Genomic DNA, 20,432 nt, shown 5'->3' with positions numbered 1-20,432 from the left:
AATAGGATGTTAAAGGCCTGGGCTGGGGCGGGAACCAGATGGAGGGGGTAATGGGGGAGAAAAGAGGGACAGCTGTAATAATCTCAACAATAAAGATTTTAAAATAATAATTAATTAATTAATTAAAATAAAACCTCATATGAGTATAGCAGTTATATTTTCCAAAGATGGCCACAATAGCTATTTCCCATCCTGAAAGGTTGTCTACAATGTGACATTGCCACTATCACATCACTGCCCTTGAATCTAGGCTGGCCGTAGGACTTGTGGCCAAAAGAATGTAGTGAAACAATGAGATATCATCTCACACCTGTCAGAATGTTTATTTAAACTAAATGAACTTTAAACTAAACAAACAAAACAGACTCATAGATACGGAGAACTGATAGTTGCCTGAGGGTTGGGTGGTAGAGGTGTGGGAAAAAAGGTGAAGGGGATTAGGAGGTACAAACTTATAACACAAATAAGTCAAGGAGATACAAAGTACAACACAGAAAATACAATACATAATATTATAATAACTTTATACAGTCATCACAGTTACTAGACTTCGCGTGGTGATCACTTCATAAGGTATATAAATGTCAAATCTATGTTGTATACCTGCAATTAATATAATATTGTATGTCAACTAAAATTAAGAAGAGCTTTACACCCCAGAATTTTAAAAAAAGAATGTACTGAAAATGACAATGTGTGACTGCCAAGGCTGGACTAGAAAAGGCTATGCAGCTTCTCTTTGGACACTTAATTTGAGAAAAGCCAGCTATTCAGTACCCTGAGATCACAAGCAGGTGTTCCAGGCGATTGCCTCTGCCAGCTAAAATCCCAGCTGACAAGCATCGTCAGCTGAATCATCACACACACACCCAGCCCGGTTGAGCCCTAAGAAGACTGCAGCCCACACCAGCGTGACCTCAACCAGGCAAGACCTACCTGCTCTCCTGAGCCCTTCTGAATTCCTTACCCACAAAATGGTGAGCAAATTAAAATTGGTTTTTACACCACTAGGTTTTGAATATATTGTTAGACAGCAATAATACTGAAACAAAGAGATGAATGGGTTATTCATAGTTTTTGTTATTTTTCACTACCAGTTGAGCGACAAGTTTCAAAAACAAAAAAAGTGAAACCTGAAAATCTAAACTTGTTATACCATAAAGACAACCTAAATTACAATGAAAGTCTATCCACACATGTATTTATATATTTTATGTATATGTTTAATTTGAAACAAAATAAGAATTGACACTGCTGAATACTGAATTTCTGACACAGAAGGTTTCATTGAGATGATTACAGTGAACATGGAAAAAAATTATGTGAAGATATTAAAGCAATTACAGAAGAACAATAAAACAAGATAAACAACCCAACTCTAAGGTATGGTATACCTGAAAAAGAGAAACCAGCTGTACTGGGTTGAATAGTGTCCTCCAAAAATTCATGTCTACATGGAACCTCAGAATGTGACCCTAATTGGAAATAGAGTATTTGTGGATGTAATTAATTAAATTAAAATGAAGTTGTACAGGATTAGAGTAGACCCTAAATCTAATATTTGGTGCCCTTATATGACAGGTACATGAAGACAGAGGAAAGAAGGTGTTGTGAAGACAGGCTCGCTCTCTCTCGCTCTCTCGCGCGCGCTCTCTCTCTCTCTCTCTCTCTCTCTCTCCCCCTCCCTCCCTCTCTCCTACCCCTTCACTTCCCCCCCTCATTCCCGCAGGCGAGTTTTCTTTGCTTTCTTTCTTCTAAGCTCCAAGGGCCCTTCTTTGGCCTCTGTAACTTGTTTCCCAAGCCCAAGCAGTCCAACTGACTCACCTCTTCCATGGCTCACTTCTTCTACCTCTGTAACTTTCTAAAAAAATTTTTGCTTGTAAAAGTAAATAAATAAAATAATACATCTACTAGCCACAGAACTCCAAGGGTTGCCAGCAACCTCCATAAGCAAGGAGAGAAACAGGGAACAGAGTATACAGAAGGAACCAACCCTGTCGACACCTTGACCTCGGACTCTTACCCTCCAGAACTACAAGAGGATAAATTTCTGTTGTTAGAAGCCACCCACTCTGTAGTGATTTGCTTCAGCAGTCCTGGGATACTATTAAACCAACCAATGTAAAAATACAAAAAAAGAAAATTTATCTGAAATAAAATCTGAGGAAAAGCAAACCATGCTCCAGGAGAATGGCAAATAAACCACCTAATACCTTGACATATCCCAGTTAAGCTACTGAATTGCAAGAAAAGAAAGAAATCTGGGCCTCCATTTTCAAAATAAAATAAAAAAAGAAAGAAAAAGAAAATCAATGAAGACTACAGAAGATTTAACAGCATAACTACCAAGCCTGATCTGATGAACATATTCACACATCAGAAAACTATATGTTCTTTTCAAATACACAGTTATGAAAACATATGGTGTTGTAAATCAGCAAGCGGAACATAGGACGCCTTAATGAGCCAATTAGTTAGGAGTCTTTATTATGTGCGGGTTCAGAGCAGAACATCTCTGTCAAATTCTGAGTAAAAACATGGAGGAAGCTTTCCCTATTTATATGCTTCCAGTTCTTTGTCTCCCAAATATGGGGGTTCTGGACCTTCTGCAGACTTTACAAAGAGCTTTGTGTAAGTTATTTTTTGCAGACAGCTTATAACCTTGAGTATAGTACATAACTAATAGGGAGTAGTATCAGCCCCTTACGTCAGCTGGCTAGCCTTCAAGGTCAGACAGCTAACTTTATCTTCCCTATTATTCATTTAAGCTAAAAAATAACATTAATTTACAGAATAAGGGACTGTCTAAAAAAATAACAGAGTTGACTACATAGAACAAGGGATCATTTAAAAACAGCAGAGGATTTTAAACAGTAATTTTACAAAATAGAGATTATTATGCTTCAACAGGAACATAAAGCAAGTACCAAAAAATCTGATAGCCCGGCTGATGTGGCTCAGTGGGGGAGTGTCAACCCAAGAATCAAGAAATTAAGGTTCCATTCCCTGTCAGGCCACATGCCTAGGTTGTGGCTCGATCCCCAGAAGGGCTCATGCAAGAGGCAGACAATCAATGATGTTTCCCTCTCACTGATGTTTCTATCTCTCTATCCCTCCCCCTTCCTCTCTCTCTCTAAAAATCAATAGAAACATATTTTTTAAATCTGATCAACAGTATTTATAAGCATCATTAGTGGTAAAATAAGTGCAATATACCATGTTCAAGAAAAGGAGTACCCCCACCCAGCCGGCATGGCTCAGTGGATGAGCATGGACCTATGAACCAGAAGGTCACAGTTCGATTCACTCTCTCATCCTTGATGTTCCTATCACTCTCTCCCTCTCCCTTCCTCTCTAAAATCAATAAAAAATATATTTAAAAAGAAAAAAAGGAGTACCCAAAATCTAATATTCTAAAGACCAATTTTCCACCAAATTGAGCTTTACATTTAATGTAATCCCAAACTAAATCCCAACAGGGTTTAGGGGAAATTGGGTAAACTGATTAAAAATTGTATACAATAATGCGGAGACAAAAAAAAAAAAATTCTTATTCCTAATGAATAAGGTAAGCCCTGGCCAGGTAGCTCAGTTGATCAGAGCATCATCCTGATACCCCAAGATTGCAGGTTCGATCCCCAGTCAGGGTACATACAAGAAGCAACCAATGAATGTATAAATAAGTGGGACAACAAATTGATCTTTCTCTTTCTCTCTCTCTCTCTCTCTCTCCCCCCCTCATTCCCCCCCCTTCTTGTTCTCCCTCTTTCTCCCCCTTCCTCCCTCTCTCTAAAAAATCAATCAATAATCCTTTTTAAAAGGAGTAAGATAGGACTTATCCCACTAGATTTCAAGATTTATAAAAATAAAATAATTAAGACAGTGTGGTAATAATAGGAGAATCAACAAGTATACCAATGAAACAGATCAGAGAGCCCAGAAACAAGTCCACACGTAAGTGGAAACTGACGATGGCTGGCACTGCAGGTCAGATACCCTCATCAATATATGCATATGCTCTTGGGACAACTGATTATCCATATGGAAAAAAATGGATCCCTCCCTCACACTACACACAAAAATCCACTGCAGAAGGATAAAGGGCCGAAGTAAGAAAGGGAAAACTTCTAAAAGAAAATACAGGAAAAGACATAATTATTCTTCAGGCATCCAGATGAAAAAGGAAATCTCCTAAAAATAAGGGGGCGGGGGGGGAGATCATATTTGTCTCACAACTTTTAATACCAGAAGACAATGGAGTAATGCTTTCAGAATTCTGGACAAAGAGAGTATGAACCATATATATATTTTGCGCCCCAGTTGGTTTGGCTCAGTGGATAGACCAAAGGGTCCCGGGTTCGATTGAGGTCAAGGACCCGTACCTTGGCTGCAGGCTCCTCCCCGCCCTGGGCTCTGGTCAGGGCACGTGCAGGAGGCAAACCAATCGATGTGTTTCTCTCACATCAATGTTTCTCTCTGTCTTTCCTTCTCTCTTCCACTCTTTTTGGCTCCCTGTTTAAAAAGTTTGAGGACCCCTGCTCTAAAAGATCATGGAAAAATATCCTCAGGTGAGAATTAACAACAAAAAAATACACAAATATATATTTTGCAAGACAAGCTGTCATAATAGACAGACATCCTCGAAAATTAAAATTCAGGGAACCCAGAACCTAGCAGAAAACCATCTTACCAAAATTATTTAACAATGAAATACAGAAAATTGAAACCTGACTCAGAAAGAGTTCATGAGGGAGCATGCCATGATAAAAGAACCGATGGTGAGATAAGTACTGAATTAATTTACTTACTGAATTCAAATACAAACAATTACAGAAATTTAAGATTTGAGAACAGTATGTTAAGTGTTCAAACATGAGCTATGAAAAAGCAGCAATTTAACAACAATCCAGTCTTAAGAATGAGGAGATGGGAAGATGTGAGTGTATTGAATTCTTTCAGACAAAAACAAACAGAATTGTCTAACACTGAAACCAAAATGGAAACGCTGTTTTTAACAATTAGCACAAATGTTCAGGGTTGGTAGTATCTAATGTTGACAAAGACACTGGAAAATGGACCCTCTTCCCACACTGTTAGTGGGAGAGTAAATAGGTATAAAATCTAAGTAGGCAATTTGGTGAGATGTATATAAGTTTTGAATACACATTTATTAAATACACAATTCCTAATCTATCTCCAAAATCTGTATGAATTTGCCTTCTTCCCAGCCTGCTATGGCTAAGCCCAAAGACTCTGGGAAAACCAACACAAAAACCAATCAGAGACAAAAGGTGAATGACAGGAATAAATTATCTCTATCACTCATTCTTTCTCTTCGTATGGTTTACATTATTAGCTCTTTTTTTTTTTTTGATGATGAATTGTCTTACATTTAATCGATAAATATTACAAAGTGTTCATGCTGCATACCACCTCATAACATCCTGGAGTGTAGGTGCCTATAAAAGAGAGGATTAATAGCTTCTTGAAGGCAGAATCCAGATCTTATTTTCATGCAAAAGTCTACAGAATGTAATGTAGTTATCAATTACAAGGTAGTTTTAAGATGCATCTATTTATTTTAACAATTCTATAGGGGGGAAAAAATTACCCAAAGGAAATAGGTTATTAAGCAACTTTGTCGGTTACATGTTATGACACTCCAGATAGAAGAACTGAGCTCAAAATTTAAATATGCTTACTCCTAGCTCAAGGTTGTTTATAACACAGCTTTTGAAATAACCTGGTGTATTTGACTATACCTGTTAGCCAAACTGTGCAACCACGAAAGCCACCTCTGGTCCCCACCACCTGGCCTCTCTTGTTCCTGCTGACATGATGAGCTTGATAGGTGACATTAGTTGCTCTCTGCATCCCCTGGAAAAGGGAAAAAAAGAAAGAATTCTTGTTCACTTGAATCTTTTAAAAGATAAACATAGGGACTCTATAAAGGAACGTCTTTCCATCCAGCTCTTCAACTTCCAGAGATAGTCTTTTCTAAAATCTGCCTGAGAGGTGCCTAAGGTTCAAGATCTCTTTCCACACTTCCCCGTTCCCAGTACCCTGCAGTATACAGGAGGGGAAGGCATCTCTGCCCATCTGAGTCTTGCTATCACTCATTGCCCGCACACACAGTTGGACAATTCTTTTAACAGGCACACCACAAAAACCACCCCGACCCATCCCCACTGATCACCTCATTAATAGATGTATTTACAATATCCTATATAATAAAAGGGTGATATGCAAATAGACTGAACGGCAGAACAACCGAACAACCAAAGTGTGATATGCTAATGATATGCTAAGGTTGCTCAACTGCTCGCTATGACGTGCACTGACCACCAGGGGGCAGATGCTCTGACTGAGGGAGATGGGCCGGACATGCCTGGAGTCTTCCCACCGTCCCTCCCCAGCCCAATTGTGCCCCGGTAGGGTCCTTCAGCCTGGCCTGCGCCCTCTCGCAGTCCGGGACCCCTCGGGGATGTCGGAGAGCTGGTTTCAGCCTGATCCTACAGGCCACTCCCCTTGGGAGGGCCACAGATGCAGGGCTCCTGGCTGGAGGCCACAGTCTCTCCAGATCGGGACTGATTGGGCGCAAGCCCAAGGCAGGCACAGTGGGGCTGGGATGAGTGGGAGCGGCAGGTAGGAGCTGCAGACGGTGTTGACTGAGGGTTTCGGCCCAATCCCTGCAGGCCACCCAGAGGGACCCGACCTGTGCACAAATTCGTGCACCGGGCCTCTAGTATATTTATATGTTCAATAATCACTTATAAAAATTATAATATGGGTCTCCCAACCCATTTCTTTCCAATAAGCTGATGAAGCAAACGTAACTTTCCAGCTCTGCACTTCCAACGTTTTAAACAAAACACAGGGTTCCAAACACAGACATCTGCCTCTCTGGGAAGCAGAGGCACCTCCTCCTGTTTCAGCTCCCAGGCAGGCCGCCTGAGGAGGAGAAGACAGGAAATGGGGGAAGCAACAAGGAGGGTGCCTACAAGTTAGTTTCCTATAATTGCAAAACAGGTTTGACTGGGTCATTTTGTCTGGGGAAAATTTTCCAAGTTACTTTGCTTTGGGGCAAAAAGAAACATGTATCTGGATGAATTTTAATTCATTTTAGCCCTATACCATGTCTTCTGCTTTCCTTAGTAAATTGAGTAGAATGTATAAAAAATATCTGACAAGCAATAATCTACCGAAGATATGGCTGAGAAAAAAATATAGATAAGCGGAGATCTTTTGCTTTAATCACTAGAAAAGAATGCTCCTACATTTTAAAAAAATTCAGGCAGCAAATATGGCAGTCTGGGTATGAGGAGGCTTATGGTTTATGTATGTTTGATACTTTTCAATAAAAAAAATAAACTTTAAAAGAAGGGTGTGCCACATTTTCCTCCCTACTAGTTTTTTTAGAATAAATCACAAAGCACTTTTTAAAACTACTGAAACTGCAAGGTGCTGGGAATATGCCTGAACTTCATAAAGCACCTAAAGGCCACTTCCATATGCAGTCTTCTTCTCGCTCCCCTCCCCCTTCCTTTTCCTTCTCCACCCATTCTAAATAAATCCTTCCTATAATTCTAACAGAAAAATACAACGTGAGTGACTCACTAAGGACCAAGAGTGAGTTAAGTTAGTATTTCCTTCTGACTCTACATTCCTAGTCTTTGTCTTCAATGGCTTAGTTACGTGTTATAGACCCTGTAAAATTTACTACCCGTATCATTATTTGTTATTTATAGGCCCTTTAATACTCTTAGGTGTCTTTTTGTGCATATATATTTTGACTTGCTTGGGGAGACAGATCAGGCACTCTGAGTGACATACGGTCCTTTGTTTTTTCCCACAATGCCCATCCTCTCTTCTTGTGCCTAGCCAGTGTTCAGTAAAAGTTAGATACAAGGCGTTTATTTTACAGCATGATTTGTTTTCTCTGCATAACATGCAAATGAAATGACGACTAACATTCGGAAATCTTAAATCTAGCAGAACTGGGCAATTTGTTTCAAAAGAATGCACGACTAAATGACTATCAGTCCTGTGGCTAGGCTTCAGTCACATGGCCTCTGATAGTCCACTGTACCTTTGCTACACATTCTACAAACTGCTGTCCTCGTCACACACAAGTGACCCTGTGCTCCTTTCTGACCCACCTTAATTTCCACGTGAGCTGTTTTGTTATTTTAGCCACTCCCTATGGGACAAATTAAGTTTTCCTACCATGGCATTTAGAAAATTTCATGCTTTGTGACTTTATGATGATTTTATAAAGAACCCCACATTTTTAAGTGAAATTTGTAAAGGCAAAGAGCATATACCAAATATCAAGAATAATTCAGGACTTGCACTTCTCTCACCCATCCCACAATCTACCTTAAACTGACTGCTAAACAATGTCTCTCTCCAAAGAGAATTCCTGCAATGGTAACAGGCACATTCCTTTTAAGTGCCAAGACATAATTTGGATAACACTGAAGAGACAGTAATATACAATAAGAAGAAACCCTTAGTTCACAGAGTTATTGATGACTGAAACCTTTAGTTTTTGAACGATACCAAGCCAAACAGCACAACTGAAGATCATACATTCCTGAAGGTTGAGAAAACTTGAGAAGGCTACACTTAAGCCTTGCGAATACATGCATGAGTAGCAACACGGATTGCACGGCAGGAAGCGGATCTCGGGCCCAAACCTCCAAATGACCAGCATGCTTATCTGATCACCATCAACTGTCATGCATGCTCTGCATATATATTTTGTCTCCACAACTATTTTGTTTTAAAGATTTAAAATATTTAAATATTTACTTAATAGATTTTTTTTTTAATATCAATACCTTCAACGGAAGGGCCCCTGGACAACCTCCAGGTGGGGAGCCCAGCCCTGAAAGATTCCTTGAAGTCAGAAATGAGTCTGGAACTACCTGTTCATTCATTCAGTAGTGTTGATTGATCCCTTCTAGATACTGGGGATAAAAGAGAACATACATTTCAGAGAAGGACACCGACTACAAACAGATAAAGAAATCATGACACGGTGACAGACCCTTGCCTCAACCATGACGACAGCAGGACAGTCCCCACACACATGAAGGGAGTTCAGAGGCTGGCAGCCAAAAGCTCACTAACTTCTACCGGAAAGGTTGAAATTAACTATTACAACCATGAGTGCACAGAAAAACTTCTACACAACTGCTCACAGCAGCATTATTTGTAATAGCCAAAGGTAGAAATAGCTCAAATGAACTAAAGGTGGTATAGCCACACAATGGAATATTCAACTACATAAAGGGGTGAACTACTGATACATACTACAATGTGAATTAACCTTGAAAACAGTATGTCAAGTGAAAGAAAACACACACAAAAGGCTACATGCTGTATTATTCCATTTATAGGAGTCTAGAACAAGGAAATCCAAAGACACAAAGTGTATTATTGGATGTCAGGGGCTGGAGGTGGGGGGAGCAGGAAGGTAGGGAATGATTACTAATGGGTATAGGGTCTCCGTTAGGGGTGATGAAAATGTTCTCAAATTATATATTGGTGATGGTTGCACAACTCTGTGAATATACAAAGACACACTGAATTGTACACTTAACACAAAAGAGAGATAAAGACAAAGGGAAGGAATGCAAACATCAAAGAAAGTAGAGAGAATAAGAGAAAGCAACCTAATGGCTGCATTCTTCTGAAGTTAGAAAATGAACTTCTATAAAATAATGTCTAATATTTCACTAGTTTTACTCACTTAAAACTTATTTGGTACAGAACTGTGTCCTTAGGAAAGGATAGCTCACTAAAATGTTTACCTCTTAGGTAAGTAACACAAAGAAGTATTATACTCTTCATTTGAACTAATTACTTAGTAATGTGTTTTTAAAACAATTCAGGGTTGGAGTTTTATTGTTGGTATGCTATGGGTAATTGATCCATCTCAGAGCAAGAGATGGTAACTTCCAAGTGGGTGAAAAAGAGAATTCTAGCCCTAACCTAGTTTGGCTCAGTGGATAGAGTGTCAGCCTGCGGACTCTAGGGTCCCAGGTTCAATTCCGGTCAAGGGCATGTACCTTGGTTGCGGGCACATCCCCAGTAGGGGGTGTGCAGGAGGCAGCTGATTGATGTTTCTCTCTCATCAATGTTTCTAACTCTCTCTCCCTCTCCCTTCCTCTCTGTAAAAAATCAATAAAATGTATCTAAAAAAAGAAAAAGAGAATTCTAGTATCAATTGGATTTTATTTTAAATTACTACTTTTGCATTTAAGTTTTACATAACATTTTCCTCTTTTGCTAAGTCAAAGCCAAGAGTAAAGCAGACTTTCTCAACTCCATAAATAATAACTTTCTGGCCCAGATAATCTACTGTTGGAGCTATCATGTTCATATAGAATGTTTAGCAGCATCCCTGGCCTCTACTCGCCACATGCACGGGGGTACACACAAACACACACACACACACACACACACACACACACACACACAAAGTAACAACCAAATATGTCTCCAGATATTGCAAAATGTCCCCAGGGGGGGGTGGCAAAATTTTATCTGGTTGAGAAACACCTAATCCTCAAAATTTTATGTGACAAAGCCAGGCTGGGGAAGTTTATTTCACGTTTCAAATTTAGAGAAGCAACTGTGCTAATGGGAGGCTAACAGTGCTGGGTACCCTTCGAGGAGCCAGAGCTCAGAATTGCCTAAAATCCTGATAGTAGCCACTACCTCTTGAAATGTCCTTGCCCTGGTAAGAAAATAAAGATAAGACCACGAATACAAGTACACATAGGTAAGTAGAAAAAATGTCGACATCCAGCCCAAAGTGACTATCTAGACCTGCCCTGTTGTTCTGAGATGATGAAAATGGTCTATACTGCATGTCCAATACAGTGGTCAGTAGCGACATGAGGCAACGCAGCACTTGAAATACATGAGGCAACGCTGCACTTGAAATGTGGCTAGAAAAACTGAGAAACAGAATTTTTATTTTATTTACTTTGGCTAAATTTAACGTGCCACAGGTGGCTAGTGGCTACCAGATTGTATGATATAGAGCTAGATCTTGCTATCATTCTTCTTACTGTTGTTGTTAGTCAACATGAAAGAGTACATTCTTGGTGCCCTAGGCAGTCTGGCTCAATGGATGGAGCTGTGGTCAGCAAACTATGGCTCGCGAGCCACATGTGGCTCTCTGGCCCCTTGAGTATGGCTCTTCCACAAAATACCACGGCCTGGGCGAGTCTATTTTAAAGAAGTGGCATTAGAAGAAGTTTAAATTTAAAAAATTTGGCTCTCAAAAGAAATTTCAACTGTTGTACTGTTGATATTTGGCTCTGTTGACTAATGAGTTTGCCGACCACTGGGATAGTGTCAGCCTATGGACTGAAGGCCGGGTTCGATTCTGGTCAAGGGCACATATCTTGTTTAGAGGCTCCCGGCCCTGGTTGGGGGCATGCAACCAATCGATGTGTCTCTCTCACATCGGTGTTTCTTTCTGTCTCTCTCTTTCCCTCCCACTCTCTCTAAAAGTCAATGGAAAAAATATCGTCAGAAAAAAGAGAAGAAAAAAAAAGAATACATTCTTGGTAAAAAGTCCAGCTTTTCCTCTTTGGGCAATTTTTCCTACAATATCTTCCTGGCTTCTAGGATGGGAAGGTCAATATCTGCCCCTGACAAGAGCCAGGCCCATGCTCCAAAGAATGACTACACGGGCCTCTCGGTTGGCCTTCAACATGCTGTGTGTTCCATTTCTGCACTCTTGTCTCATTTTTGTACTACTGCAGTCTCCCCCAAAATCCAGAATGGGCAGCTGGCCTTCTGTGAATGGCATCTAGCAGTATAAGGGGCAAAATGTTCAGAAAAGGTAGAACTAGTAACAGGGAAAATTATCTCATTCATTCATTTGTTGCTCTTTAATTAACTGTCTCTCAAGTAGAATGTAATACCCATGACAGCAGAACCCCTTTCTGTTGTTTTACCACTGCATCCCCAACGTGTGGAACAAGGCATGTCCCAAGGCATGTCCCATGCATACCTCAGAGATATCTCGGGTTTGGTTCCAGGCTACCGCAATAAAACCAGTAACAGAAACGTTTGGTTTCGCAATGTACATAAAAATTATCTTTACACTACAATGCAGTCTATTTAGTGTGCAATAGCATTATGTCTAAAAAAGAACCTGCATAACTAATTTAGAAATACATTATTGCTAAAAATGGTAACGATCAACTGAGTCTTCAGTGAGTGATAATCTTTTTGCTGAAGGAAGGTCTTACCTCAATGTTGATGAAAACACAGTATCTGTGAAGTGCAATGAAATGAGGTATGCCTGTAATTCATTTAAACCTCATTATAACTCTGTCTGTTTTCCAGGGCTTCCACATCTGGAACAATGTCTAATTTCCCCATCACCCGGTCTTCCTGGAACACCAGTTTTATCACGTAATAGGAACATTAAAGGTGTATGAGTTCCTCAAATTTGTGTCAATCTCAATCCTGGAAACATGGCGGGTGTTCCCTACTGGGGCAAAAAAGACTTACAAGGCCCAGGAAATTAAAAATTCTAGCCTCATCAAAAATCTCCCACAGAATGCCAGGCCAGTGTGGCTCAGCAGTTGAGCATCAATCTATGAACCAGGAGGTCATGGTTCCATTTCCGGTCAGGGCACATGCCTGGGAGCCATAGTATGGGGCATGCAGGAGGCAGCCGATCGATAACTCTTTCTCATCACTGATGTTCCTATCTCTTTCTCTCTCCCTTCCTTCCTCTCTAAAAACAATAAAAATGTATTTTTGAAAAAATGTAATAATAAAATAAAAATATATTTTTAAAAAATCTCCCACAGAATCAAGTCTTAACACTGGGAGCAAACATTAACAACTGCATAACCTAGTCCTTGCCAGTTTGGATAAGTGGTTAGAGCATTGGCCTGCGGACCAAAGGGTCCCAGGTTCGATTCTGGTCAAGGGCACATACCTTGGTTGCAGGCTCCTCCCTGGCCTGGGCCCTGGTTGGGATGTATGCAGGAGGCAACCAGTCAATGTGTTTCTCTCACATCGATGTTTCTCTCTGTCTTTCCCTCTCTCTTCCCACTTTCCCTAAAAATCAATGGAAAAATATCTTTGGGTGAGGATTAACAAAAACAACTGTATAACATAGTTCCAGCTTATTGAATTTTATCTCCATTCCTCAACAAAAAACTCTCCAGAGTAAACTCTTAGTTGTTCTTGGAATAAAAAATAATTATTATTCCCATCCCTTATTCACACAGCTCCCCTCTGCCTCAGAAATTTGAGCACATTTCTCATTTGTTAACCCTCCCCAAAACACCCAGGCTAAATTAATCTCTCCTCCAAGTTGCAAAAAAAAAAAAAAATTTTGTCTTACACCACGACTGTGGTCAAAATGACAAACTCATCACCTGGCAAAGTCATTTACAACCCCAATCAGGCCATGAGCAACCAGAATGCAAACAGCGAGTCCCTCATTTTTCATCTTTTCTATGTCTGGCACAGGTCTCTACAAAAAATATTCACTTATTTGGCAAATGGAATAGTAAATAAATGAGCAACAGATGGTGTAACTGAAATTACCTTTAAATACTTTAACCGAGTCCCCTATTTCCCTAACCAGGAAATACTCAAGATAACACGAGCAGAGTCGACAGTTTCATGACACTTCGTTGTACTTTCAAATGCATTATCTTCTTTACTCTTCAAAATAACCGTGTGAAGTACACACTATCATACCCGTCTTTAGTCAGCTGAGGTTTAAAGAAGTAAAGTTATTTTCCTCAAGATCACACACTAGTAAATGGCAAAGCTGGTATCAGAGACCAGGCCAGTGGTCCGGTAAGGGCTCTTTCCAATGTTCTAACTCGCCTTCCCTTAAAACCTAAGGAAAAGACAATAACTAAAAGGAGAAAGGAAACAGGTGAGCATCCTGGGCAACAACCGATATGGAAAATGACTGACCGCAAATGAACATCTGCCTGAAATGATTTGCAAAGGCTGCATTTAAACCTCATGACTGTGTTGTACTGTGAAATAAATAAAAAATGTCCACCTCAACCTAAAACCAGCGCCTTTTCAAAGAGCCAAATTGGACACCACCTCCCCACCCCACCCAGAAGGGCACTCATGAGTTTGAATTAAGGCTGTTTCTTACCAAAGAACAAGGAAGGAAGCAACCTAAATGAGGACACACCATCCGACCATCCAAGCCAACTGGCTGTCGCTGCTAAACGTTACAAACCATCATTCGTCTTCCCACACCTTACGGTCTCCAGGAATTGAGTCCTAAAACTCCACGTAATGTTAGCCATTCCAATTGAACGCCGAGCCACAAAGAACCTCAGTTCAGTGAATTCTCCACTCATGAATGGATACATTGTTGGGCGCTCTCCCTTCGCACTGAAGCGCAGAAATGGAAAGACTTGGAAACGGACACAACCCTGGGTAACCGCGCCGGCAGAGCCAAGAAAAACCAGCAGCACCCCCAAAGACGCCCGCCTCCGCCGCCTCTGCGGACCTTCACGCCGCTCCAGGGGATGCAACCAGCTCCCCTTCAAAGGTGCAGGTCTCAGCAGCCGCCGGCTCTCTCAGCAAAGACTTTTAAGTCGAGGTCTCATCTGAGCCGAGGAACCGGGGAAGAGGACGTTCTTCCCACGGAGGGTGGCTCGGACGCAACGCAGCCCCCGACCCGCGCCGCGGCACTACGCCCCGCACCACCCAGCACCCCGGCTGGAAGGCGCCGCGGCCTCTGGTACCCATCCCCGGCGCTCCGGGGAGGATGCAAAGGAGGCGGAAGGCAGGCAGGGGGGCTCCGGAACCAGCGGCAGCCGGAGGCTCCCGGCCTCCTCGGTCCCCACTCACCCAGTTCTGCACGTTGTTGCTCAGCTTGACTTTCTTGTACAGGCTCCCGGGCACCTCCATGGCCGCAGAGCGCGCGCGGGTGCCGGGATTCTCCGAGCCCGGAGGCCGACAGGAGCAGGGAGGGCCGGCGGGGCGGGGGCGGGGGCGGGGGCGGGGCGGGGGGCGGGGTCACCTGGCGCCGGCGCCCGCGCGCGCCGACGTCCGCTCGTGCTCGCGACTCCTGCCGCCCGCACGCGTGTCAGCTGCCGCTCCTGCAGGTCCAGGGCAGAGGTACGTGGGGCGGGGCGAAGCGGAAGGCGGGACCAAGGGAAGATTGGGGGCGGGGCTTCGAGCGCCCACGAGGCTCCTCCCTCTTCATTCTCAGAAAGGGCCAGCGCCTGGGAAAGGAACCACGGGGCGCCCAGGCCTCGCCGGTCTGCCTTGCGCTGCGCCTGCGCGGGGGCCGGCCGGGGCCAGGGAGCCGGCCTCCTGGGGAATGGCTACTGGCTCTCGCGCCAATGCTCTTGGGAGAAGACATTGATGTGAAATTCTGCCCTTCTGGCTTTTCCTCCGTACACCAGGCTGCCAGCCTCGTGTCCACCAAGTCTGTGCCCTTGTTAGCCAAGGCACCTTTGAAAATGGATGTTTCCATTCTTGCAAAGGGAAGGACTGATTCACTGAACTTACTTTCCACAAGTTCCTCCTCCTGCTCAACGCATGATTAAGTTTACAAAATTGATGCCCCATCTCTGGACATCCATAATTAACATCTCGACTGGGCTTAGAGGTTATTTGCAAAGTGTCCTCCTTCCCCCACGATAACGGAGAAAATAGAATGGAATAAGCTGCTAAGAGAGTCAAACAGGCAGGAGGCTGTTACGGAAGTGGGGCCTATGGACATTGTGCCTCAGTTCTCAGAGCTGCCATAAGACACTAACCTCTGCTCAAGGCTGAGCCATAAACATTCTAGAGCCACTGCTGCATGGAAATGTATGGACTCTCCTTCCTTGTAGTTTTTTCCTCCCTCACTTGCATACTGGAACTAACCATCCCTGTTAACCTATCTTTCATTTTCATGGAAGAATTACGCTGTGGTTTTTGCCTTTATAAACCTTGCCTTTCTTTGTTCTCTCCAGAGCAGTTTGGGGTGCTCCCTGAATCTACGTCTCTCAGATTCCAAAAAATAAATGCTTTTGTTTGTTGTTGTTGTTACAGCCTGAACCTCTTCTTTGGTTAACACCCACTTGGAAACCTCTCTTCACATCAGGAGATTTCTGTCCAGTCCTTCTCACAGACTAGGCTGAAAACGTACCTCTGTATTATTAGCTTCTCAGGAAATCCTTAGAGGACTGAAATTCAGGCTTAAGAGGGCTGCATGTTACCAGCAGGTAGAATGCCCGCCGGTGGAGAACATTTTCAAATTCACCCAGTTATTGCAGGGCTAGCTCATAGGATGAGCTACAGGGTATGGGGGAGCTTCCTCCATGAGTTATCTCCTCTCCCATCGCCATTACTCTTAGTGCTTCCCCACTGCTTTCCCTGGCACTAAGATGGTTATGTGAAGCTCTGCTCCCCCATACCCAATACCCTGTCCCCTCAATACACACACCCCAATCTCTAAAACCTGAAGCTGCTATCAAAACTCTTGATAGCCAGCAAATAAGTCCCCTGCTTATTTACTAGACTGCTACTATCTCAAATTAAGCCTTTCCCGTATCCAACCTGAATCACAACTAAGCCCCTTAACTGCACATCCTCCCACCGGTGCAGCTCTCTGCCACTCACAACGTTCTTAAAACTTCTGTCAGAGTGATATTTCTAAAAGGGAAATTTGGTCTTGTTATTAGACCAATTAAAATGTCTGTGGTTTCCTATAGCTTTTTCTACAGGATTCTTAATCAAGGATCGGTATGCAGAATTGAATCTCAGTATAATTCTGAATTCTGCCAATGATAGCAATGAGCTTGGAAGAGCATCCCAAGCTTCAGATAATTTAAAATCAAAGACAAACATTATCTTTAAGTACCTCACTATATGTAAAACACTGTGTTAAAAATTTTGATATGTTAAAATAAATGAGTAGTGACTAATGGGAAGCAGCGCCAAACACTGTGTGTATTCTTTTCCCTAGATTCTTTCAGCATAATTATGATGAGATTTATCTATGTTGCTGTGCATATCAATAGTTCATTCCATTTTATTGGTGATTAGTATTCCATTGTACCATGTCATGCTTTTGTCAAATTAACATTTGTTAAGTAGAGCACAGGATGCTGGATAGTGAGTTGCTATTCAACAAGGAACCTCAAGAGAAACTGAATTACAGAAGTTTATTACCCACAACACAGCACACCTTCAGGAGCTACCTGGGAGGTCAAGGCAGGGTGCAGACAGAGAGAGTGGTAGACCTGAAGCATATGCCTTTATTGGACTCCATTAATGGAGTCCTCTGGGTTTCCAAGCTAGGGACAAATTGTTCAAGTCAAGCTAACAAGAGCAGAGTTTTGAGAAGCTCCATGGGGATCTCACCTAAAATGCATGCAAAGGGAAAGTCTTGGAGGCAGGGGAGACTGTTGGTCACAAGAGCTGTCGAGGAAGTCATATCCAGAATTTGTATTTGCTTGTGACTCAGCAAGCTATTATCTAGGACAGCGATTTTCAACCTCTTTCATCTCACGGCACACAGAAGCTAATTACTAAAAACTCTGGGGTACACCCAAAAAAATATATTTTTGGCCGATCTGACAAAAAAATATAATTTGATTCATTTATACTGGATGACCATTGTCTTTTTTTTTTTTTTAATCTAAGGGAAAAGAGATCAGTGCCCCTGTCTAAATAGTCAGGTATTGCGTGTTTTAAAAATTCTTGAGGCACACTGGTTGAAAACCTCTGATCTAGAGTGCACAATTGCATAAGGAGGCTAACGTCAGCTTAAGGCTCCCACCGGCACTTGGCCAAACAAAATGGGTGCTGAAGCAACGATATCATTGAGTAGCTTAGCTAAACTCAACGCATGGATATACCAGGATTTGTTTATTCATCTGTTGAAGGGTATTTGGGTGATTTCAGTTGGGAGCTATTGCAAATGAAGTTGCCATGAACACTTTCTAGCATATACAAGTCTTTGTGTGGACATATGCTTTCCTTTCCCTGGGGTAATCACCTAGGAGGGGAAAGACTGGGCCTTACAGCAGGCATATGTTTAACTTTTTGAAAACTGCCAAAACCATTTTCCAAAATGGTTTTACAATTTTATATTCCTGCCAGTAGTGCACGAGAATTGTAGTTGTCCCATATCCTTGCCAACATTTGGTATGGTTTGTCTTTTTCATTTTAGTCACTGTAGTAGTATGCAGTGGTACCACGTTATGTTGTTGTGTGTGTGTGTGTGTGTGTGTGTGTGTGTGTGTGTGTGTTTTTTATTTAATTGATTTCAAAGGGAGAGGAGAGAGGGATAGAAACATGAATGATGAGAGAGAACCATTGGTGGCTGCCTCCTGCACGCCCCCTACTGGGGATTAAGCCTGAAACCCAGACATCACCCTGACCAGAAATTGAACCATGACCTCCTGGTTCATGGGTTGACACTCAACCACTGAGCCATACCAGCCAGGCCCTTATTATGGTTTTAATTTGTTCTTCCCTAATGACAGTAATGCTAACACCTTTTCATGTGCCTTTTGGCTCCTATGTGTCTTCTTTAAGTGTCTGATCAGAACTTTTGTCCATTTTCTAATTGAGTTGTTTGTTCTCCTATTCCTGAGTTTTAAAATTCTCTATATATTCCCTGTCAAACATTTTATTTTTTATCTCTAGAAAGTCAATATGGGTCTTTTAAATATATAGCTATATCTTGCCCTAGCCGGTTTGGCTCAGTGGATATAGCGTTGGCCCATGGACTAAAGTATCCCAGGTTTTATTCCAGTCAACGTCCCGTTCTTCAGTTGCAGGCTCAATCACGGCCCCAGTCAGGGCACATGTGGGAGGCAACCAATCGATGTTTCTCTCTCTCTCTTTCTGTCTCTCCCCCTCCCTTTCACTCTCCTCTCTCTCTTTCTGTCTCTCCCCCTCCCTTTCACTCTCCTCTCTCTCTTTCTGTCTCTCCCCCTCCCTTTCACTCTCCTCTCTCTCTTTCTGTCTCTCCCCCTCCCTTTCACTCTCCTCTCTCTCTTTCTGTCTCTCCCCCTCCCTTTCACTCTCTCTAAAAATCAATGGGAAAATATTCTCAGGTGAGGATTAACAAAACATATGTGTATATTTAACATGAAATCTTTCCCCTACCTGTTTGAATATATGGAACAAAACTCTTGTAATGTCTTTATCTACTAATTCTATTATCTGTATTTACATCTCTTTGCATTGATTCTTTTTTTTATTTTCGTTATGAGCCATATCTTCCCTTCTTCCTCCTCCTCTTTACCAGACCCCTGATATTGTGAATTTTACTTTGTTGAATGCTGCATAGTTTTATATTTCTATAAATATTCTTGAACTTTATTCTGGGTCACAGTCAAGTTACTTGGAAACAGTTTAATCCTTTCAAGGTTTGATTTTAGCATCATTCTGTGGCATCAGAATAACCATTCTTCTATGACTAATTGTGTCTCACCACTCAGAACACCATTTTGAGTGCTTTGCCCATGACCAAGGTTCGCCACTGGCTGGTGGGAGCACAGTCCATTTTCTGCTGGTGTGAGCTCCAGGCATTTTCCCTCTGCTCCTTTTGTGTATGTTTCTCTGTCCTCCATTACTTTCCCCACTGCCTTTTGCCAGGTGGACTTCCTGCCATCTCAGGAGCTTGCTCTGTGGCAGCTCTCTCTTCTCTACTCTGCTTTCTCCTCTCTACCCGGGCTCCCAGACTCCCAACTCCAACTTCTTAACTCAGGGGACCACTGGTCCCTGCCAGGGTTCCCAATCCTGCTTTGTAGCCTGGAAACTCCCTCCAGATAGTAAGCTAAGGCAATTATAGGGCTTATCTTATTTGTTTCCTCATTTTCAGGAATCACTGTCAAGTATTCCTGGTATCCAATGTCTGAAAACCACTGTTTTGTGTATTATGTTATTGGGTTTCTGTTAGTTGTTTCAAGTGGGAGAGTACATCCAGTCACTGATATTTTTTTCTGCCCAAAAGTAGAAGTTGCTTTCTTATGAGGTTACTTCTATAGTTATAACTTCTTTGCTTTTTTTTAAAGTTTCACCATTTAAATGTGCATCCCCAGACAGTACAATTTAGTATTAACAAATTAAAATGCATGACATGTCTTTAAAACTATTTTAATGTGTAAATTTACTCCTCCATCTTTTAATTTCCTTACAGTGTCAACAAAGGGGAGTGGGGTGCTGACCTGAGTGAATATGGACATGAGTGGAATCTGTAAAACTGAAGGCAAAAGGAACTGCACATAAGCATTGTGCTCTAATTGACGATAGAGTTCATGATTCTGATGCTGCTATACATGTATAATGTAACCAAATAGGTAAGTAAATGGATGGCACAAAGTGAGAGCCAAGCTTCTCAACTGGTGCAGTGAGATTCAGGTAAGGAACTGGTATGAATTGGGAGGAGGCTAGAA

At 42.0% G+C, this 20,432-nt stretch overlaps 1 protein-coding gene across 4 annotated transcripts in view; it reads right to left on the bottom strand.

Annotated features, from left to right (window-relative positions):
* PAPSS1 (3'-phosphoadenosine 5'-phosphosulfate synthase 1) overlaps positions 1 to 20,432 on the bottom strand; it is a 180,337-nt gene that overhangs the window by 81,413 nt on the left and 78,492 nt on the right. Inside the window, exons 1-2 of one of the 4 annotated variants that reach the window (XM_079773292.1) lie at positions 14,878 to 14,962; positions 5,763 to 5,877 (exon numbers count right to left, since the gene is read on the bottom strand). In XM_079773292.1, coding sequence (XP_079629418.1) covers positions 5,763 to 5,877; positions 14,878 to 14,937 — 175 coding nt within the window. In that variant the 5' untranslated portion in view covers positions 14,938 to 14,962. Of the gene's footprint in view, positions 1 to 5,762; positions 5,878 to 8,843; positions 8,973 to 14,877; positions 14,963 to 20,432 lie in introns of those variants that run through there. The other 3 variants (XM_079773291.1, XM_079773289.1, XM_079773290.1) reach the window with 3 other exon arrangements.

The sequence above is a fragment of the Cnephaeus nilssonii genome (genome assembly GCF_951640355.1).
Source record: "Cnephaeus nilssonii genome assembly, chromosome: 1".
Lineage (NCBI taxonomy): Eukaryota > Metazoa > Chordata > Mammalia > Chiroptera > Vespertilionidae > Cnephaeus > Cnephaeus nilssonii.
Note: the sequence above shows the minus strand (reverse complement) of the source record. Positions and strands in the feature narration are given on the sequence as shown.